The 23,737-nt window shown below is 45.8% G+C and overlaps 1 protein-coding gene across 3 annotated transcripts in view; it reads right to left on the bottom strand.

Moving 5' to 3' along the window:
- The window catches only part of SRGAP1 (SLIT-ROBO Rho GTPase activating protein 1), a 145,594-nt gene extending 143,593 nt beyond the window's left edge, over positions 1-2,001 (bottom strand). For all 3 annotated transcript variants that reach the window (XM_082043241.1, XM_082043242.1, XM_082043243.1), the window contains exon 1: positions 1,352-2,001. In XM_082043241.1, coding sequence (XP_081899367.1) covers positions 1,352-1,418 — 67 coding nt within the window. In that variant the 5' untranslated portion in view covers positions 1,419-2,001. The remainder of the gene's footprint in view (positions 1-1,351) is intronic.
- Between the last annotated feature and the right edge of the window lie 21,736 nt (positions 2,002-23,737).

The raw sequence follows: 23,737 nt of genomic DNA, 5'->3' as shown, positions 1-23,737 counted from the left end.
GCAGTGAATTCACCAGCTACATGAGAGTTGCCTCAGCCCTGCCCATGTCAAACAGACTCTTGGCCTACCTGTCAGCTCAGAGAAGATCCTCACTGCCTTATTTTAAGCCTAAATCCCTTTCTGGACACAAAAAGGCTTTCATTGGTGACAGCTATTTTTCACCAAAAGTTAAACTTAGGAGGAAGAGGACTCAAAAACTACCTGTTTCTTTAGTAGAAGGAAAAAGAACAACAAAACCCCAAGCATTGTCATGAAAATCTGATCTTGCAGGATCAAGAGGAGAAAATACAGTGCAATTACATAAAGTCAGTAAATCTTTGAACAGCTGTGCAGTGGTTACTTCCACCCTCTTTCAGACACCTTGGTCTGAAGGTCCCCAACCCTTGCCTGCGTGGGGCAGGAGGGCTCCCAAAGCCCACAGACTTGCGTGGGAACACGTTCCATCTCTGCACAGAGACCACGGGCAGCATAAGGGAGGATCCACACCAGGTAGATCAAGACCACACCCACATCATTCTAAGCAACAGAGTTCAGGTGTTGCAGAGCTTTTTAAACACTGCATTTCAGGTTTGCATCCACCCTCGAAGCTCGGATTTATTGCAAATTGTGTATTATGCAATATATTCCCCAACAGCATCCAGAAAAAAAGGATGTGCACTAAGAGACCCACACCCCGCTGCCCACGCTACTACTTTCCCATCCTCCGTTCCACCCAAGACACTGGCAGAGAGCAAAACGCTGGGTGAGGAAACTCGAGGGTCTGGGAGCACGGGTGGCTCCGGCCAGGGTCTGCCAGTGCTGTCCTTGGCACAATAGTTGGATGCAATACAGCCGGGCGATGCAAGGCTGAAATACTTCCTGGGGTGGCTGAAAGGGCTCACTCAATAGTCAAGGATGATTCTTTCTTAGCCATCGTCCACAGCTCAACACAGAAACTACAGCCCTGAGGGGAGGGTGGGGGACACCAGCCATGTGCCTTAAGAAAGGGGCACGGCTTACTATTGTCTGTCGCCTCAGTTTAACTGCCAAGCCTCTATTTTTCTAATCCCCCCCTCTCCAACGTTACAGAAGTCGGTGGAGGAAGGGAAGGTCCTCTGCCGGGGCCAGGCAGCGGACAACGGCCGCAGCTGCCGCCCAGCCCCCGCCGGCCCCTCACACAAACCGGTGCTGCTCGGAGTGTGTGTGGGGGGGCAGCGCCCGCCGCCCCGAAGTTCAGGCAACAGGGACCGACCGCCCGGCGGGCGGCGGCGGCGGGGCCGGGCTCGGCCGGCCGCAGGCTGGGGAAGGGGCGGGCAGGGCGGCCGGCCCGCCGCGGGGGCTCTCCCCGCCGCCGCCCTCCCCTCGCGCTTACCTTTCACTTGACTTTCATACTCCGCTATAATCTCTTTGTCCTTTTTGAATCTGCTCGGGGTTGACATTATCCACTTGCTTCTTCCGCTTCTCCCCCTTCTTCTCCTTGTTTTAAATTATTATTATTAATTACTATTATTTTTCTAGAGGGGCTCCCAAGTTCTATCGGGTGGCCACAAGCCCGAGCGAGCGCGGCGGCGTGCGGCTGGCCCCGCGGGAGCGCCGCCGGCACCGGAGGCAGCGAGGCGGAGACGCGGCGATCAGACTAACCCCGGTGCGGGCACCATCGCCTCCAAGCACCGCTGCCGGCAGCAACGCGGTCCGCGGCCCGGGGCCGCCGCAGGGCGGGGCGGCGGAGGAGCTGCCGCTGGCCGCGGGGCACCCGCTTCCACTAGGCGAGGGCGGGGGCCAGGCGGCTGCGCCCCACCATTGTTATCTGTCCGCACGCACCCGGGAGCGGGGAAGAGAAGGAGGGAGAGGGCGCTGGGAGGGAGGCAGCGGCCGCGCTCGGTCCGTACGCCAGAGGCACTAGTTACTCGTGCCGCCGCGCTCGGCTGGGTGGGGACTCGGGGCCGGCGCCCCGCCGTGACTAACTCCGGACGGCAGCGCGGAGGCGCATGTCCCAGCCCCGCAGCCCGAGCAGCGGCTGGCGCGGGGCGGCACCCCGCCGCGCCCTGGAGAGGTGTCTCCGGGAATAAACTTCTCCCCGCCCTCTCGCCGCTCTCTCCTCCCTTCCTGCCTCCCCGCCCGCCTCCGCTCCTCGTTCGCTTCGTCCCTGGTGGCGCCCGCTCCGCCTTCCCCCTGCCGGCAGCCGGGGCGGGAGCGCGGCCACCGCCCACCGCCGCGCCGGGGCCGGGCCCGCAGGCGCCGCTGCACGGCTGCCCCGCGGCGGGAGGCCTAGCAGGCCCGGTGGGCCTGGGCAGAGGCGGGAGGGACGGGGCCGCCGTCCCCGCCCCGTGGCCTGCAGCGAGCATATGGTGGCCGGGTGCCTTCAGGAAACAGGGGTGCGAGGTGGTGATAGGGTGACAGAAAGCCCTTGATCCGGTGGGGAAAGTTAAAGCCCCATGCTGCCGCCACGACTGCCGAGCCGCACTGGGAGGGGAGAGGCAGGAGGGGAGATGTGTCCTTTGGGGACCCCGCTTTTCTGCCCTGTTTCTGTGGAGGCAGGGCGCGGTGCTGAGCCGCACCAGTGTGCCCAAGGGCCAGCACCCAGAGGGGCCAGGGCAGGGCGCGGTGCTCAACAACGTGGGTCTCACTTCCACCGTCCTTGCCTGCATGGTGCTCCCCTTCGGATGCAGCTTGTTCTCAAGGGCAGGACTGCCAGCACCCCTGTGTAGGACACTCCCTGCAGCTCATGGGAAAAATGAGCAAAGCAGGGTGAGAGGCCACCCAAAATGCTGCTGCCTTGAGCTCCTGTGCATGATGGCCGGCCCTGCCAGACCGTCACATTCGATGTCAGTGTCAGAAGGCCGGCCTCCAGCCTTGCGAGCAATGGTGCACAGCCCTCTCCGAAGCTGGGCCTGTGAGAAGGGGAAGAAGATGATCCAGAAGAGCAGCAAGAGCTGCAGTTGGGAGCACGGGGCAAGTCACCAAAGGGGAGAGATGGCTTTTGCTCCTGGGTGCCTCCAGCAGTGATGGGGACGGCCTCCTTCTCTGCCTGCAGAGCTGGCACCTGGCTTAGCACTTTGGGGCTGTGGAGGATGAGCTGGCTGCCAGCTCTGCAGGCAGAGATGAGGCCACGCATGCCAGGAACTGAGCATGGTAGTTCACAAACCCAGTAGCCACACTTCTCCTATGTCCTGGGCATCACTTGGAAAAGGAGTCAGGTATCACTCAGGTTGCACAACCCCTTTCCATTTCCCCTGGCTGCCCTGAAACTCAGCGTTTGCCAGAGAAGAGCTTGCTAAAAAAAAAAAATGGAAAAAGCAAGGAGGGGTGGACAGTGCTGCCTTGTGATGGGCAAAGAGTGTGGCTGTTGTTCATGTGTCAAAGGCAAAAGCCAAATCCTAAGGCCAGAGTTGCAGACTTTGGGCTGCAGGGAGGTCAGCTCTGGGGAGGGTAAAGGCAGGTAGGGGACTTTCTGGAGGCACAGAGGGCTCTGCTGATGTCAGGTATGTCCAGGAGTGATTAGACAAAGTTGCAAACTATTCACAAGTAGTGGCTGCCGTATTAATGTGATTCGTGTGGTGAAAGTGCCCACAGATCCTATCCTGGACAGCTAGTCCTGATACCCCCAGGACACGACCCTTCAGGACAAACAGGAGTGAATGGTGGGATCATTTGCTGCTGGGAAAGTTCAAGCTGGCTACCCAGTAATTAAGGTGGATTCGAGCTTTAGGGCTATGGGGACCTGACCCTCGGGGGCAATGGCACAGTTAACTACTCATGCAGACATTCTTGCTTATTTTTATTATTAATTCTTATACACATGTTGCCTCGATGTTGCAGTCACTCCCTTCCACACCTCTGCATTTCAGCAATAAGTGTACATCTGTGCTTTGCAGTTTGTCTTTCAGTTTCATTAGGTACCATACTTCCCCCTGCTACAGGATCAGGATAACAGGATTCCTGTTCCCCTTTCCCTCTTCATGTGCTGTTCTCTGTAATTTTATTATGTTTCTTTCTCTTACCATCCCAGCACAATCTTTTTCTAGCACTGATCCCAATTCAGATCACCTAAAGCAATCTTAGTACAATAAGTTATTGTCTGAAGCCAATTTAACTCCAAGCTGGATGGTCAAATTACATCCCTTGAATAAAAAGCCCAGCCTCAAAAGAGCAGTCATCTCCGTAATCCCACCCAATTCTGATTTTCATCTCAGGCTTTGATGCTCAAGTCTTGCCCCCTGGCTGTTCCAGTCCATCTGTTAGGCTGGGGACAGGCTGATTTGCAAGACAGTGGGCTGCCTTCTCTGGGGACATGGGGCATTAGCTGGAGGTTAGCTGTGAGTCTTGCCGGTGTTTTTCCAAACAGTGAGGACAGAGAATGGTGGCCAAGTCCCCTCACGCCCTGGGTGACACTGTGCCATCCCAGCGCCTCCAGCCAGGCTAGTCCCCATCTCCCTTGCCCAGGAGCTGGGCATGTGAACCGTGCTCAAGATGTGGTTGGAGGTGTAGACATGAAATTATCTGCCTCCTCCTCTCCTGGTGGCTGAAGGAGATGTCCTTCTCTTGCCACTGAGCCTGTGCTGGGAAATACTACCCAGATCTTTCTCCTCAGGAGAAGGGTGCAGAGCGGGGCTGAACACCTGTGCCTACACCATCCCTTCCCTCTTCACTAGATGCTACAGGCAGAGGCTGGGTCTGGCTCTGCAGAGCTAAGCCAGAGGCTGCAGACAGAGTATTTCTGTCACTCTGCAAAAGCAGTTGCCTGTGAAGATGCCAAACTCATCTTCTGGCTTTGGAGACTGATCTCCCGGCATTCAGCCACACAGCTCAGGGCTGCATGTCCATGTCAGGACAACTGACGAAGAAAGGACTCATCTCCCCAGGAGGCTTGAGCATGCCAAGTTCAGAGCTGCCCATATTCTGGATCCCTGAGTTAGGGTTGACTTGCAGGACAACCAGGATTGAATGGGCTGAGAAATCTGATTCTAACCACCCACCCCATCTGCCCCGTCAACCCCCGCCCTTCTTTAGGGATTGTCAAAGGATTGTGCCTTATTACATGGATGTAATCTTTTAAGATGTTTGTGGCAGCTCAAGTCTCCGGACTCAATTCCGCACTGATTTACACAGCTGGCAATCCCATGGCAAGGATGGTGATTGCACAGGCACAGACCCTGCCTGGGCTCTGCATGGCCAGGTTTGAGGTGACTTGCAGGACATGGAAAATTATTACAGAAATGCCTGTCTTTTGAGAGCTGTTCCCAAAGAGGTCCTCACAGGCTTCCCACCAATTTCAAGAGCAGCAAGTGCTGGGGCTATGGAACAGTCTTGTTGTATGAACCCTTGTGCACCCGTGGATGATGCTTGAAAATGCTTGTTTATCCAGTGTTGTTCTGTGAACTCTAAATTATTGCATGTAGAACATATCCAGGTCTTGGCAGGGAGAACACTACAGACATTTTAAAAGTATTAAGATAAAGCTGATTCAGAGCATGTATGTTGTTCCAAGGGCCAGAGTTGTATCAATAATGCAGTGTGGTAAGGTACTGCAGCGGTACAATACTCGTGCAGAGTTTGTGGACTGTACTTCAGTGTATGGAGTTAGATAATCTACTCCATCAGGAAACTGGAAATCCTGAATTATGTATGATAAACCAGAGATATGTTTATACAGAGAGCAGTTCCTGCAATACTTCATGCACTCAGTGCAAGAAGGGAATAATGCAGGCATGCTGGATTCTGCTTGCTTGAGAACTTCATGATTGCATTTCATTTACACCGCCTGATGAGCTGTGCAGTATTTGCTTTCTTGTACTGCTAATAAAAATAGACCATATAACTGATTGCTGGAATATCACTGAGCTGTTCCCTGTGAGCACATAATGAAATACACTGACGCCATTAAACAACAAAACCCTACATTAATTTTCTTTAGGCTGAAAAGACGACAGATATAATTCATTGTGCTTTATAATTACAGTCAATCAGTCATTTTACTGTTGGACAGTAAGTCTCTAAATGAAAGACCAGGCTTTAATTGAAACAATGAAACATTTGATTGTTATTGAAAAATCAGTAAAGAGGCACCATTCAAAGAGCTTGTTCAAATGTTTGTCACTGATAAGATACACATTTCTATAGAATCAAATCTATTTGCTTGGGAATGAGATTATTGTAGTAAATACAGTTGCTTATCTAAGATATAAAACCAGCAAGGATTTTTTTTCTCTCCCCTGCCCCCAACCAGTGCAGCACTTAATGCTGCTCCGTGCTTATAAACTCCCGAGACACGGAGATGAAATCTGGGCTTACGGGGCTTGTCACAAGCTGCAGAAGAGCCAGGACTTCACCCTGGCTGACCTGACAGTGAGTGGCTCTAAAGCTTTCAGCTGGGCCTTCACAGCAATGAAATGAGGAACACAAGGTGCTCAAACTTCAGTAGTTCAGGAAAGACATTTCCCTCACCTGAGTTTCTATGGGAACCTAAGCTGTCACTGACCTTTCATCTTCAGGAGCAGTACTCTGACCACTGGCACTGGTGTATTGAGTGTAAGGGCCTGTAGACACAATAGCTTCCAGAAGCAGAGTAAAGGAAGAAAATGCTTTCTTATTTCACAATAAGAGTGTCTACAGGTGGAGTATGTAGAGTTGGTAATGTGCTTTAAATTCTTGCTATAACTGGGTCTGTAATAATTTTCAAGACTTAGGTCTTTCTTGTGTACTTCTTTAGATTCCCGTTTTTGTCTGTTGAACAAATGCCGGGTTTCTTTTGGGCATAATGATCCAAGTGTCTGCTTTGTGAGCTTCACACACCTAAATTTAGGCAACTTAAGTCATATGCCTAAACGAGTCATTTAACCAAGTCATTTAACCTCTTTCAAAAGTCAATCAAGAGAGGTGGGCATGTCCTTGGTGGTGATCACTGCTGTTTGCTTATTTTGGACACTTAGATTTGTTTCCATTTTCCTTATTATCATAACCAGGGGTCATATAAGACAGGAATGACATCCTGTTCATCAAATCTGAATGTAATATGCTGGATGTTAACAACAGAAAGATGGTGATTATATTTGTAGTCCCTCGCTCCCAATTAAAATGCACTGCTAAGTGTATGCAGACTTTGTTCATTTACTATTTGCAGTCACGTTGGAAAGTAATCCTGTCAGTCTGTCATCTGAAGGAGGATTCAGGAAAAATTTCATTAGGTAACCTTCTAGGTATATGTGTATGTGTGTACACAGCAAATTTGCCATGTTCAAACACATACGGTAGCTCTCTCAGCATGAAATACATTTGAATGCAATGGAGAATTGTTCACATCACAGAAAAAAACAAACAATCAAACAAAACCAACCAAAACTACTTCCAGGTGAAATCACTGACTTTAAGTGAAAGACATCTTTCTATCTCAGTAAGGTAAGATTTCAGCCCTGGAGGACTGATGCAGTCTGGGACATGAATGAGCATGGTATTTCCTCTAAAGCAAAAACAAAAATATCAAACTCAAACCTCGCCACATTGGTTTTGTTGCTATTTTATTTGAAAAAAATAATTGAGTCGTACAGCAGTAATTAGTATGTCAACGTTTAGTCCTTTGGCTTTACAGTCATGAAGTGCAGTTAATGTTTCCTTGTTAACGTGTTCATTCTGAGTGGTACTAATGGGACTAATGACATAACTAATGTATATAAAGTGATGAGGCTACTTTATGCCTTTTACTGTTGTTAAGAATATGATCCTTTTTTTTTTAGATGGTATTGCTATTCACTTCCCAGTTAGTAATTATAAGGAGGAATGAATTCAAAGTAATAACTTTCTCACTTAATGAGAAGAGACTGAGGCAGTCTTGCCATTTTGAAGGAGAAGAAATACAGCAGTAATTGCGTTCTCACTGCAGGGTTTGCGTTCTCTGTAGAGCTACTTTTGCTCTGTTGGTAGCCTTTGAGACTCCAGTATCCCACTTCTTCTCAACATAATGAGCTGAATTTCCAGTTTCTAAGCTTCATACACCTAAATGTAGGCAACAGCATTTGCCTTACACCTGCCAGCATACATGTGCTAGTGTTATTCCAGATCTTTATCTTGTTAAATCTAACAGCTGTATTGTCCAGAGAAGCACTAGGACGGTTTTTGGTTTAGCTTTTCTTTCCAAGCCTGGTGGGGGAACACTGATATGTTTGAAAGAACTCTTCCAAGTGAGCCTAGGGGGCCATGTTTGTGGTAATTCAAGTCTTAGATGAATAGATAATTGCAACTCTGATAATTAGGTTTTGGTTTTAAATTTCCTGTTTGCATTGTTTATGTTTGTTCCATCAGTTCTCAGCTGAAAATGAAATACCTCTGCTACTTCATTACTCCTGACCTTGCACTAATGGTTTGGAGGGAAGAATGGTAATAGTGGGGTTTAAGTTTAAAAGAAGAAGAAACTACTTGAAGCAGCTCCAGAGAATTAAGAACATTGTATTTTTTAAAGTCGTCCTATGGACTTCATCATGCTGCTGTTATCTGACTTTATCTAGAATGCTTATGTGAATAAGGCTCCTGGATTGTACCCTCAGAACTTAGACAGCAGAACACAACTCCTGGTCTTGCCGTCCTTATATGGCCTTCATGCACCATCCAGAATTTGCAGAATCTCAGCTTTCCGGGCTGCCTCAGACCATGCCGGGAGTTTAAAGGTTGTGAACTGCCCTCATTTATCTCAAAAGGGCATTAATTTTGAGGCCCAGCAATGACACTTCAAATGTCAGCCTTGTTCATTTTCACAGAAATTTCTAGCTAGTCTGCTTATTCATTAGTGTGGGCTAGAGGGGTGGGAACAGCTACAGCCTATCAGGCTAAAAAAGTCCATGGCTATTAATGGTCTACCCAGCAGGCTGCTGTCTCTGATTCAGCCCCTTGGCCCACCCCTTGGCTCAGCCCTTGCCCAAGAGCAAGTGGAGAGAAACAAGGGTGGAAAAATAAAGGCTATTTCTGTATCATTTTCTGCTTTGATTATTGATAGCAGCAACATGCTGCTTTCGCAAGTTGGTGGGGTTTTTTTGGTGTCGTTTTTTTGTTGTTTTTTTTTTTGTTGCCTCAGCTACTTTTGCCTTCACTATCACAAAAAGATGAACTGGAATCATGCAGGCGGGGTGTCAGATGGCTAAAGGAGTCCATAGCTGGGCAAATGCAAGTAGGAAGGCATAGAGGTACTGATCTGGGCCTGGGGAGACCTACATTTTGATTTGTGCCAGTTTAACATCATTCAAAAAAACAGCTGCTAGCGTGGTCTGAGAACACTCCAGGCTGAGCCGGGTGGTGGCAGCTGGAATGGTTTCAGGCTGCAGAAGAAGTTGAATCCAGACCTTCTGCTTCTTGGATGCTGCTCCTCTGTATTAAAAGGCATCACAATGTCCTTTCCCTGCCACGAGGTTTTAAAAGATGGGGGTTAACCCAAATGCTGTTCTTTTAAAGACTTGATACTCGCATGATCCTGTAAAGAGAAGGTGGTCCTTGCTGCAATCTTTCTCTCAAAATTCTGTGTCAAACACCTAGCCCTGGGCAGGAGGGGGACTTCAGACGTTTCTCTGTCCTTGGCTTTACTTGTCGTCTGGCTGTGAGAGTCTCTTTGTGTAGCATGGATGGTTTGGGGTGAATTTGAGGTGCTTATGTTTCCTTATGTGATGCCCAAGCATCTGCTGCAGAGGCTGCCTCCTTGGGGTCAGGAGGCAGAAGATGCTGTGGGTACATTCGTCCTTGATTGGAGCCAATTTTCTGTCATATCCTCAGGTTGCAGCTGACCCTCTTTGCACACTTGAGCTGCTGGCTCTTGTCAGCAGGAGACACACAGCAGCTCAAAGGTGAAATATAATGGTCTTACCCTCATAACTGCGAACTTCAAAGTAAAGCTTTTAAGCTTTTGTTCTGGTGTCCAAGAAGATGTGTCCACATGGAAGAAAATCAGCAAGGAGTTCAAGAGCAATTTTTCCTGCCATTGTTGGCATTTGTTTGCACTTTATTCTTAGTCTTAGCTTCGTTTTATTTCTGTTCAGCAACCCAATGTAACAATAGTTGGGTGTGCAAGTATTGCAAGCTACACGCAAATACTTGTCTCCAAGCAATGATGTTTTTTATAGTCATCTCTCTGTTTCTCGTACGCATGCATGTAACTGAAAGCTTTCTGTTAACACCAACTGCTTCAAAAATTTATTTTGACGAAAGACTGAATGTAACTGACAATATCTGTTTAAGATGAGCCATAGTTTTCAATAGTGCAGAACACAAAAGATGTGTAGAAAATCCTCCCTGGGGGCCTCCAGGGCAGTTTCCAGCCGAGGCTGTGGAGGTATTTCAAATGTCGCAGCTCCCTCCAGTGGGAAGATGGTGGGCAGCAGACTTCTGCAGGAGCAGGTTTCTGCAGACACCAACCCAAAGCTTCCAAACCTCAAAAAAGAAATATTCGGCACACCCTATTTTTTTTTTTTTCCTTTTTTTGTGGGGGGGGTCTGAATACAGTACCTGATACTCCATTCTCTCTTCATGATATGATAATATTTGAACCAAAGATTGGTATAAAATCAGTGAAAATTAACCTACATGGTCCAGATTTTCGAACAGACTCAAACCAGTTATTTCCTCTTGACTACTATATAAATGCGTTTGTTCATGTTGAGCAGGGTGACATGGCATGTGAAACCACAATGTCTGACATGTACTAGCATAAGGAAGGTTTCCTGTATTAATATTCTGCAAGTATCATTCCCTGACATCAAATAGCTGCAACAAATGCAACACAAAACGTATCGTCCATTTGAACATTTGTTTTCTTTGTTTGCTTTCGTAACACAGATTGCTGGTAATTTTTAGCCTCTACAGGAGCTGATTCCTCCTTCTATGGGTTTTCAAGTGTGACAGTGGCTGAAGTCACACACACGTGAACGACAGAGTCTAACCCAAGCTAAATAACAGATTGAGAATGGGAGTGGGTTCTTTCTTTCCAAGAACCTGAAAACACAGAACAATTATTTTGGGAGATCTCCAATAATTCTAATTCTGGGTGTAATTCTTTGTGTGACTTTTATATCCCAGAAATCTTTGTGGCTTCTGGGGACATGGTGCCTTGTGACACATGCATTTTATAAATACCTTAATTTTCCCAAATACAGTAAAAACCACCACCTATATTCATAATTTTTATATTGATAATTTACTATTATTAGATCAATAATTTGATATAAGAACAAAAGTAATTAATGGAGTTTAATGCAGGTCATTACTGCTCCTTTCCAACCAACTTCTGCTTACATTACTGACTATCTTAAGTAGTGATTCAAGCTGTAGGTTTAAAAACGGCCTTGCAACTGATGGATAGTGCTGGCAAACCAAGGAATAGACTTGATATGATGGGTATAGCTGGGTGGTGGCTCAGCCTATGAGAATCTGCATTACATACAGTGGTAGCAGCATCTGGAGACACAACAGCAGCACTACATAAATCACGTGCATTGTTATATGTTCTCAAGGTACATAAGATGTTGCCTGGCAACTGCATGTCTCCCAGCTCTGCAAAGTAAGTGTTTTTAATTATATGCCTGTAATACTTCATGATGACAGAACTAAGAACACTGACTCTGTCTGATCACTTTAAGAATGACATTTATTAAAAAACAAAGCTCCTTTTCCCAATCATCAATATGCCTTATCTTAATCAAGCATTCTGTGCTTCTGCTGTTTTTAATAAGCACACATTACACTTTTGCAGTTCAAGCATAATTATACAGAAGCTGTTTTCCTTGAATATTTCAGGATTTATTCGATTTATAAAACATCCTGCACATAGTCAGGGGATGCTGATCCTTCTTTTCTGTCTACCAATTTATGCTTACATCTGTCTACTCACAGAGACAGTAACTGGTGCTGTTTTGCTCTCCTACAGCTTGGACCTATACCCTGTGTGAGGAAAGCCACTAATAATGCAGACTGTCTTGTCACATATCAGTAGTTCACAACATGCTTAATCTGGTTTTAGGTAGGCTAAGTGCACCTCAAAAATTAGATCAAATGTATACTATATTCCCAGGCTTCTGTAAACTGTAACTGCTGTGTTATGTTTTGGAAAGAATGAGAGTGGAACACATTAGTAAAACACTTTTAAAAAATGGCAGCTCTGATGCACACTCTAATCCATGGTCTTCAGTGCACTAACTCCTGTGAAAAACATATGTAGAGAAGCAACTGTAGATCTCATGTATCTTTGCAGGTCCAGCTTTAGCAGGAAAGGAAGAACCTGCAGCATCAACACGTACCTGTAGCACAGTGGCCGGGACATTGTGCAGTGCAGGGGTCACCCCTCTATCCGAGCCCACTCTGACCGAGTAAATTAGAAGTAGCTCTCATATTTTTGGAGTGAATACTCTAACCAGAAAGTGGGTGATAGAAAGGCTGCTAGGATTTCGCCACATCTCCATTCTGTGAACTACTGTCTGTTTGAGAGCTTTAAGTAAACTCTGAGACCACCTCTTGGACTGATCTTCTTAATTCTCTTCTCTCTACATCTCAACAAAAAGCCTGAAATCAATCAAAAATACTTCAGAGACCTGGGAAGAATGCTAAAAAATTGGGAAGCGCAAGTAGTGTTTTCCTCAATCCTCCCAGTAATGGGGAGAGACTTTGGAAGAAACAGGTGAGCCCAGAATATCAATACTTGGCTCCATGACTGATGCCTGCACCAAAACTTTGTGGTTTTAGACCACAGAAGAGCCTTTGAGAGACAAGGTATGGTGGGGCCTGATGGGATCCACCTGTCCTGATGGGAAAAATGGGTCCTTGGGCACAAGCTGGCAGGGCTGATTGAGAAAGCTTTAAAGTAGAATTGATGGGGGAAGGGAATACCAACAGGACTGCAGTAGCCAAGCCAAGGGTTGGCCTGAGGGTGGCGATTGGGAACATTTACACTGCCCCTGGGAGCATGGAAGTCTCAGGAGTGTATCTGAAATGTTCGTACACTGATGCACGCAGCATGAGAAACATACAGGATGAACTGGAAGCGTTGGTCAGCTCCCAGACCTACGATATCATTGGTATTAGTGAGATGCAGTGGAATGAGTCCCACGACTGGAGTGCCTGGCTGGAGGGCTACAGGCTACTCCAGAGGGACAAGCAGGGCAGGCAAGGTGGGGGTGTCGCACTATACGTAAGGGAGAGGTTTGACTGTACAGCCCTTACAGCTAGTGATGATGTGGTTGAGAGCCTTTGGGTGAGGATTAGGGGGATGGAAAACAAAGGAGGTGTTATAGTGGTATATACTACCAATCGCCCAGCTGAGATATAAGCATCTATGAGTTATCCTATAGGCAATTAAGAGAAATTTCTGGATTGATAGCCATTGCTCTTATGGGAGATTTAAACTTCCCAGACATTAGCTGGGAATGTGATACTGCTGTGACAAACAGGCCTTGGAAATTCTTGAAGTTTGTAGGAGAAAACTTCTTGTCACAGGTACTCAGTGAGACAACTAGGAAAGATGCCCTCCAAGACTTGCTCTTTGTGAATAGAGAAGTGTGGAGGGGTTTTGATAGATAAAGATCTGTTGCTGAATTAGTCAGGCTCAAAGGAATCTCAAGGCCACTTCGAGAAACAGAATCTGCAGTGAGAAAGAGGGGCGTTCCTCAATCACCGGGGTCCTGGTGTGGCGTGAATCATCGGACGTATCATCAGTGAGACTCCAGCGCATGGACAGCCCACGATACTCATTTAGCAAATCCATGCTTGGAGCGTGGACGCGTGATTAGAATATAGTTACATATATAAGGAGACTTGTTTCTGTAATAAATGGCTTTAGTGTGATTCACATTGAATCGACTTGTTTTGCTGAGTCCTTATCTTGCTCTAACAGAGAAGGACTCATGGAGGATGTGATGGTAGGTGGCTGTCTTGGCCACAGTGATCATGAGATGGCCGAGTTTAACATTTTCAGTGTAATGAGAAAAAGACAGCAGAGTTGATATCCCAGACTTCAGAAGAGTAAATTTCAAGCTATTCAGGGAGCTATTTAGCAGAGTATCCTGGGAATCTGCTTTTGAGGTCTTAGGGAACCATGAGTGCTGGTCAGTCTTTAAGAACCACCTTTTAGAAGCACAGGAGCAGGCAATCCCACTGTGCAAGGAAGCCTGAAGATCAGCTTGGCTGAACACAGAACTCCTTGGGGAGCTCAAGAGGAAAAAGAAATTGTATGATCTCTGGTCAGGCTTCACAGGAGAAGTACAGAACCATGGTTCATATATGCAAGGAGAAGACACAAAAGGCCAAAGCTCAATTAGAGTTGAAACTGGACCGTGTTGTTTCAGATAACAAGAGGGCTTTTAAAAGTATGTTAATAGCAAGAGGAGGTCTAAAGAAAATATTGGACGGATACTTGTTGAAGATGGTCATCTGACCAACAGGGATGAAGAAAAAGCAGAGGCATTCAATGTGCTTTTGCCTCAGTCTTTAATAACACTGATAGAGCTTGGGCTGCCTGGTTCCCTGAGTTGGAGGACCAATGAGTGTGGGAACAGTGACTTTCCATTTGTGGACACTGACATTGTAAGGGACCAGCTGCACCAGCTCAATGTTCACAAGTCCATGGGGCTTAATGGGATTCATCCCAGTGTACTGAAGGAGCTACCCAATGTTATGGCAGGACCCCTCTCTATCATCTACCAAAGGTCTTAGGAGTCTGAGGACGTCCCAATGTTATTCCAATCTACAAAAGGGAAGTGAGGGAAGACCTGGTAAATTACAGATCTATTAGTCTAACATCAGTACCTGGAAAAATTGTGGAGAAGATTATGCTGGGTACTGTTGAAAAGCATTTAAAGAATAATGCAATCATCAAGTACAGGCCCAGTCAATGTGGGTTCACAAATGGAAAGTCCTGTTTAACTGGTATCCTTCTATGACAAGATCACTTGCATAGTGGATGAAGGGAAGGTGGTGGTTGTTGTCTTTCTGAATTTTAGTAAGGCTTTTGATACTGTCCCTCACAGCATCCTTCTGGATAAGTTGCCCAACTGTGGGATAAGCGGGTTCGTGGTGCACTGGGTGAATAACTGGCTGAAGAGCAAAGCTCAAAGGATTGTAGTCAATGAGGCTACAACTGTCTGGAAACCCATCACCAGCAGAGTTCTTCAGGGATGAATTCTAGGGCTAGGTCTGTTCAGTACATTTGTCAACAATTTGGATGCAGGGCTTGAATGTACCAGTAGCAAGTTTGCTGATAATACCAAACTGGGAGGTGCTGTTGACTCCCTCATTGAGTCTGACCAGAGGGCTTGCAGAGGGATCTAAACAGATTGAAGCATTGGGCTATTAATGGGATGAAATTCAACAAGTCAAAATGCTGATTCTGCACCTAGGACAGAGAAATGCTGAGCACAAGTATAAATACAGTACAACCAGCTGGTCAAAAGAGGCTTTTTCACTATACGGTTACATGAGAACGAAGGCCAGATTTTCTGGGGCACTATTGCTTCATACTCAGAATTTTGAACTCTAGTTTCATGTTACACTTTATATATATATACATTATAAATATGGAGTCCTTACCTATTTTTATAAAACGTAAGAAATACGCTAAACTTACCATGAATATGAACATTATAAAACAATGGCTTGCCCAAAGATGTTGTGGAGTCTCAATCCTTGGAGATATTCAAAAGCCATCTGGACACAGTCCTGGTCAACCTGCTCCTGGTGACTCTGGTTGGACCAGATTATGTCCAGAGGTCTCTTCCATCCTCAACCATCCTGTGACTCTGTGAAACATGTAGTGAAGGGAATCTAATCAGAAGACCCAACTAATGTCTGTCTCCCACTCCTTCCTTTGCCCCACATTCTCACCTAACCTGGAAGTACTTACAGAGAAAAAAAACCTTGAGTCTCAAAACCCAAAGCCATAGCAATAGGACATGACTCAGAAGTTGGCAAGTTCAGCCTGTGGAGCAGTGTGGAGAGCCAGTTCTTAAATCTAGAGCCTTATGGGCAGCTCCCAAGCAGTTCCAGTGAGCTGAGCCACTGGCAACCGATGCATCTCGTTGGGGCAGTCAGGACTCAGCAGGACAGAACCTACCAGCACAAGATATTTTTTTTTTGTTGGAGACTTTCTTGATTTGGTTTGAAATTGTTTTAGACTGGGAGGATTTTATATTTATTTTCATAAAGAGAACTGTGAAGGATTGATGCAGGGTTATCAGTGCACCTCAAAGGTTGTCTTTTATATACATCAAATTGGCCCACTGTATGATGTTAGTCCCCACAAATCAAGCACTGTGATGCCTAATGCCCAATGCAGTTTTAGCTGTTTGCTTTCCTTCTTATAGCATGTGGGGAGAAGTGACTGCCCAGAAAATCCTGTGTGCTGTGTGGGAGCTGCCTTGTGTGGGCCAGGAGACACGATCATGGGGGTAAGCCTAGAATCCCTCCTCAGCTCTCCAGCGTGGGAGCAGGTGTCTTGGCCATATGGGGCAGACAGCTCTTGATACCTAGTTATCCTTTTAAAGAATGGGGCACAGTCCAGTCTTTTCCACTGTGTAGCTGCCCACAGGTTAAACTACTCCTCCTGAAAGCAGAGCTGCCATGGCCAGGGGTTCACAGCCACATCTCCTACTGCCCAAGAAAGTGTCCTGCCCGCTAGACTATAGGCAATGATGTCCAGGGAAGTAGTCTTTGTTCGACTGTGTGGCTTTTCAGACAGGATGATAAGATTCACTGAAGAATGAACAGGCAGGACCACAAGAGAAAGAATAAGAGAGTAAGTCTCACTCTTCAGCCGGGTAAGGAAGTGAGGTGAAGGAGTTACATCTGCACTATAGAAACATAGAGTAATGTGGAGATGAAGTACAGAAGAGATCTTCTGACTAAAAATGTCTGCAGTGCTGAGGACTTGAAGGAATTGAAGGACTTTCAAGGTTTAACCTTGAAAATAAGTGGCCTGTTTTGTACCTATAACCTTTTTGCAGCAGCTAAAGGGAAATTTGAAGTTACAGATGAGCTTTTAGTTGTTTTGTATCAGCTGGACCTGACTGAACTGCTCAGTTCCTGAAAATAGGTCATGGAGAGAATCTGCACCAATTAGGAAAAGTTGGCAAAGACAATAATTGCAAGTTAAAAATGTGTGCCACATCCATTTTGCTTGCATAGTTGATCTGGAGGTGATGTAATGAACAGATTTTGTACCAAAGCTGGACACACTGAACAGTATAACTCAATTCTGGGAGCCATGGGAAACAAGTCAAATCAGGTTCACTTTGCAGAGCTGCAGCTTTTACCGACTCCTCAAGAACATGAGCATTTTCAGCTGCACCTTCCCAAAACACCCCACAGCATATTGACATTTATCCATGCAGTTAAACTTTTCCTTTTCTTCTCAGATCCAATTTTCTGTTTGATGGATTTAAACTGCTACTTCCTTTGGGTGAATTAATCAGAAGACTTCAGTGCTAGTGAATCAGATGATGAGGTGCTGGCTTTTAGGCATTCGCCGTGCCAAACAGAGTCCCAAAGCTTGTGTCAGGTGTCTCCCAACTTTGTGTGAAAAGTATGATGCTATGAAGTGCATAGAGAGAAAGAATTGTATCAGGACAGAGAGCTAGAAAACTGATAGTAAGCAGGTCAATGTAATAGTAGCTAGTAGGAAAGGGGGAGGGTAGGTGAGGTACTACCACCAGAATTTTGGTGCAAATATCAGTTGGTTTGTGATACAAGATGAAATCCCCTCTTCTTCCTACTTCCTTTCTTCCCAAAGGCTGATCATGGCATACACATTTGTTTTAAAGCTTGACTGGAGAAATAAGGGATGCCATCATTACTTACTGGTGGAACAGCAAAAAGTTTTCCTCTCCCCCTGGTGAGGTTGCACTGCTGTGCAGCAAGGTGTGCAACAATCACTGGTCCAGGGAGAGAGCAAGGGAGCATGAGGAGGAGTGTAATTCTGTAGCCTGGTGCTCAGTGTCATCAGCAGGAGTCACAGAAACCTGCAGGGATACTGCTCCCTGCTTCAAAGCCTATTTTTCCCTTCAGTAATCGGGTGACTGCTTATGGTAAAATCTGCAACTGGTGGTGGAAACTGAATCCACTGTTCCCCTCTTGCTGAAGGCTGTTGTAAGACCCCCAGCTCAGCACCAGCACCTGCCCTTGAGAGCAGCTGGGTCCTGCCTGGAAGGTGGCACCTTGGTGAGGCTTTTCACAGGCACATCTGTGTTCAGCTCTTCCTGCTGGCTCACACCGAGTGACTGTCCATGCTGTGCGCAGAGCTTTTGGTTGCCCAGTTGAGATGCCCAGCTACATCTGTGTGTTCAATAGGAAGCTGTAGTGCAGGCTCCTGTAGTGCAGGCTCCTGAACTCCGTTTTTGAGACCAGGCATCCAACACTAAGCCCCGCAGTGCCTGAATTTGGGCTCAAGGTATAAACCATAGACATTAAACTTTTTGTTTCCTTTTCTTCTTTATCTGCTTAAGCAGCCTTTGTTTTCTGGAACTGTTTGATTACAGGTCCAGAGCAGGTGTTTTGCTGCTCAGATGCCCAGGAATGGAGGGGACTGTTAGGTCAAGCAGACAAGTGTGTATGCAGTAACGTTAGGTGTCTGGCAGCTGTTTAGTGATGTTTATATCACACTTTGAGAGACAGGCATCTGAGATCTGCTTGAGTCCTCTTCTAGGACAGGACCATGCCCAGATTGGTATTTAGAGCTAGACTGTCTCTTTTGCCTGATTTGCATTACTTTGCTAATGAAACACAGGAGTGATTCTTCTGTCTCTAGTGGCAAGTAAGTATTTTACTTACCTTCTACTAGAACAACACTCTGGATAAATCACCATGTAAAGCGGGTACCAACATGGAAGGAAATGTTGAATTTCCATTATGTGCATGTTCCAAAGCTGCTGAAATAATTTGGCATAATTTCACTGACTTCAAGAAGCTGTAGGATACTGTATCTTGGTGAGTATCTGGATCATGCAAGAAACTGCCTTTCTTTTATTAACTTCCAGCATTATTTCATTATATGAGTCATTCCAGTATGCAAAGCCATCATGAAAATTTACAAGCCTAGGCAAACAGTCCTACTTGTCCTATGTTTACTATGACGAAAAAAATTAATACTACCTTACTCACACATCCAAAAAAAAGAAATGCTTGCCTTTGGCAAACAGAATTTCAAGCAGTTTGTCTTTCGCTAGCTCTTAAAAAAAGCTGGAGATAGTGAAAAAGCCCTCTGTCACTTTTCTTTTTAGGAGTTCATGTGTTAACTTGAGATGAGTCAATCCAGAAACTCTCTGAAAGAGTGGCTACAATTTACCTTGAACTGGGAAGAAAGAGCAGGTACTCTGATTTGATATTCCTTTCTAGAAAGGAATAAAATAACTCTGTATCTAATGTTTAGAAAACATTTTATCTGAGTTGGTTCTCTCACTGCCAGAAATCTCATTAACCTTATTTTAGCATGACAACTGAGATTTTAATGAGTGTGGAACAACCATTTTGAAAATGAACATTTCAAATGTAATATATTGCACAGCTCAAACTGTGGATATTTGTTGTGGTTGCCTTTGCCAAAGGAGTATGAAGCTAAAACCTTTAACAGAAAGCAGCCTCAAAGGTGAAGAGAAAATTATGTTCTGGTGGGAACAGTTCTCTACTCGTCAATATCCTATATTCTCTTTTGTGGGAAAAACATATTTTACCCCTTCAGCTACGCTGTCAGTAGCTTGTTCAATAACATATTAAACCAGACATTAAATGGTAATCACAGCATCCCAGCCAAACCTCACCATCAGAGCAGAATATCCATGGGAGGTGGCTCTGCTGGATCAGGGCTCTTGTTCCTTCCACCTTCAGTTCAGTTACCTGAGACCTCATCTCATTCCCAGTTGCTCTTTCCTGCCAGAGCGCTATGATTTTCCTGTTGCTCTTCCAAATTGTTCAAATGTTTTCAAAGTCCAACTCTTATACATGGACCAAAACATATCTTCTCTTTCCTCTTATTTCAGACTAAGCAGTTTGCCTTTTTAATTAAAAAGAGGCAGCTTTACCTGTAGTCCTATGACAAAGTTGCTAAGGATTATTGCATGTCATATTTAGTTCACTGTACCCTGTAATTTTCTTAAGATGAGGGTTATTTAAAGCTGTCTGATGATAAAAAGATGAAGTAGATAAAGTCGGCTGTGACTGTTTCTGAGTGGGTGATATTCTGGAGTTTAGGTACAGAAACACAGCAAAGTCTCCAATGTGCTTTTGCATAAACTCACTGAAAGTCTTCATGCACAAGTGTTAACTAGACCTTTTGAAATTAATTTTTATTATTTTATTTGCTTCTGCATGGTCCTTGGGGAACTTGTAATGAAGGAGCATGTAGGAGACAAAGGTAACTTTATTCTCTGCTGCTGCAAGGCTCTCATGAAGAGCTTCAAAGCAAGATGAAAATGCTTTGCGCTAAGCCACTGATAAGCTTAGTGCCACTGTGTTCAAAAGGATCCTTCTGCAAGTTAAGCTTTAGCTCACAGAAGGGGCAAAAGTCTCATTTTATGTGGGTGTCATTAATTATGGCAAACACATGCAATAAGCTCCTTTTTTTGTAGATGACTCATACTATGAGGACAAACAAGATAATTTTCCTCACAGTACCAGGTAACAGACTGCGGTGCCCTAGCTAGAAGTTCATTAGTATATTGGTGTAGATTTTTTTTATTTAGCACACAGTGATGTCTGTGCTTTATCCCAGCATCTTTTCATATTTTAATAACTTCCCTCTGTAGTGGGAGGAATTAAAGAAAAAATAAAACCCTTTCAGGAAAGGCTCCTGAATTAGATGAAGAGCAGTTCTTCTTTGTCCCAAGAGCAAATTTCACTTTTCTCCTGTACTGCCCTCCCCACTGTGTATTTTCCCTTGTGACGAGTGTTTGCACCACTGTGGGCCCACACCTGCCATTCACACTGTCCAGGTATGTCATAAGCCCAAGTCACCACATGTTCGCTCCACATCTGGAAAGTCAGTTCAGTCCTTCTTGTAACCCTTTCTGGCCCACCACACACCTGCCCTGTCCTCTTCATTTGCTGGGCATTACAAAGGACTGGCCTCCTCTGTGAGGGGAGGAGGGGAGGTGGCATGCTCCACTTTCTAGGGACAAATGAGCTCTCCTGCCACTTGCACTGCAATCTGCGTCCATCACTGCAGCAGCCACCATTCCTGGTCCACTCATCAGGGGTGATGAGGAGGGCAGTGTGCCTGTGTTGCCTTACCAGCCTGACTGGTCTGGTAGACAGAAGCTAAGCCAGCTTCACCAGGTCCAAACCTGCAGAATCAGGTGCATCCGTCCTGCCAGGGGCGTCAAGCATGCCCATGGGCCAGTGCCACTCTCTGCTGGGCTACCTAAGTTGCATGGAGGGTAGCAGCAGTTGCCTCACTCCAGACTAGAGCACAGAATGAGGTAAAGCAAGGTATGAAACATCAAGGAGGTTTGGCTGACTGTGAGATGGTGCTCTGAGCTAACATGACCATGCAGATATACCTGAAGTGTCCTCCAAATGTCTGGCTACAAACCACAAGCCTCCAGGCACAGAAGCGCAGGCTTTGCTCGTCAGACCTGCAGTCTGTGGGAGCTCCAGGGAGCACATGGCCAGCTGTGTTTACACGAAGATGATGGCACTAGTCAGGGGACTAAAGCAAACTCCACATTTGAGGAATAGTTCAGAGTAAGCAACAAACCTTTGAACATGAGGAGCAAGGCAGGTACTTTGTACCTGTGGTACTTACACAGCCCCTACTGTGACACCTCCTGAGCATCTGAAGCTCTTTCTGTGTGGTGGTCCTCGCTGAGGCCCAGTGACGAGAGACAGGTTCTGCAGGGTCCTATTTGGGAACAGTGATCAGAGACACAGAAATCACATCAGTTTTGGTTAGTGCTTTTTCCCCCGGAGGACAACAAGTCATCACCGCATACTTTCTGTCCAGACCGAGGACCTGTCAGCTGGGCTGTAATGTCTTCGCTGTATTTAAGAAAAGCTGAGTGTGTGGTTATTGATTTATTGGTCTGTACTCTACCTGGGCTGGCTGCATTCACACTGCATGAAGGATACCTTGGGCCTGTGCTAGTGTTTGGCTTTCCCTTCATGCAGAAGTTGGAGACAGGCTGTGTCAGTTTTGTACGCTTACACGCAAATAATGGCTTTGTTTCCTTGCATGCAGACTAACCCACACTTCAGTTTCAAAATATGCCAAAACATGCCTTGTGTCTGATGCAGCCATTTCTAGTTTTCTTTTTAGAAACCAAGCTCCTGGCTAGAGAATTAAGATGTTGCTTATGGTAAGCGGCCTGCGCTGGGCTGTATGGGTGTGAATGCAAGTTGCTGAGCAGGAGCATCTCCTAACCATGCAATGGTCATCTAAAAGTCAGGGTCAGAAGCTGGTATTTGGTAAACAAACTGTTCCACCGGTTCTCCTTTCCTGGCTTATAAATAACACAGACTCTCAGCCTTGTTTCCAGTGGTTTTTTGAAGGTGGGCTGATTCAGCCAACATCTATTGCCACCTGCTGTCTTCTGGTTTCCACTCTCCAGAAGGGATCATGAGCTTGCAAAGGTTATCCTCTTCCAAGATCATCTCTCCATGGATGGACTTGTAAATTCTCTGATAATACAAGACAGCTCAGCATCCATTTAATTATACAAGAATGAAAATCAATTGAGGAAGAATTGCTCCCCTTTCAGATCACCCAGGGCAGCTTGCTCTCCAATGGTCTCACCTTGTCCATGATCTTGCAGAAGGCAATATAATCGTAATTTAACAGATGTAAGAGGAACACGAAGGAGGGATACATGTTATGTCAGCTTCAGAACTAATTGTCTGAAATGATTAGGAAAGCTGGCCCAGTGTTCAAGCTGTGGATGCTTTTTTCCTTTCTTCTTGGCAGGGCTTGTTTTGATCACCTAGCCTGAGCAAAGAACTGCATACGTTAATTAGGAACAAAATGTCATCTCACTAGAACAAAATGTCATCTCACTAGAAAGCCACCTGCCATGTGGAAAGCTGTGCCGTGAAACAACATCTATAGTGTGAATGCAAATTTAGCTGTCTTGAAAACAGAAGCTGAGAGAGAGCTGGCACAATTGAAGAGCTACGGCAAGCCAGCCAAAGCTTGTATTAGGAGTGCAGCCATACTCGGCAAGTCTAAGTTATGGAAAGCCCATAGCAGAACCATGAACTGTTGTCAGATCTCCCATTTTCTACGCTGGGGCTCCCTCCATCATCCCAATCTTCCTCACACTGACAAAGAACTACTGGACTCTGCCCTGTGTTTAATTTGACCCTGTGCTTGTGAAAAGAAAATGTCTCCATAGCTAAAAGGCTTAAATTTCTTCTGCAAAGACTGATTAAAGTTGGAGCTTTGCCCTCCGCTTCAGTGGGGGCAGGTTTGGGCCCTCAAGCACTGAGCTGCGAGGGAGTGAACAGGATGATCTAAGAGCAACATGCTCAGTCCTTGATATGCCTAAGGCTGGAGGCCAAAGGCTTTTAAACACCGAGGTGTGTCACTGTTAGATTACGCATATCCTGTCTTAATTTACAGCGGGTTTAGAGCATTAATCTCTAAATAATATGCAACACAAGGAATATTTCTAAGATGAGGAAATCTACTGGATTTCTCCGTTTAAATCAGATAAATATAATCTTTTTAAAAATAGCCCCATACAGCTCAAAAATTGTAAAGATAAACTGACTTTTCAGCCAGCCTTTTCCTCTATAGAGATATAACAGCGAGGTACTGCGG

Source organism: Streptopelia decaocto (assembly GCF_964273445.1).
Source record: "Streptopelia decaocto genome assembly, chromosome: 1".
Classification (NCBI taxonomy): domain Eukaryota; kingdom Metazoa; phylum Chordata; class Aves; order Columbiformes; family Columbidae; genus Streptopelia; species Streptopelia decaocto.
Note: the sequence above shows the minus strand (reverse complement) of the source record. Positions and strands in the feature narration are given on the sequence as shown.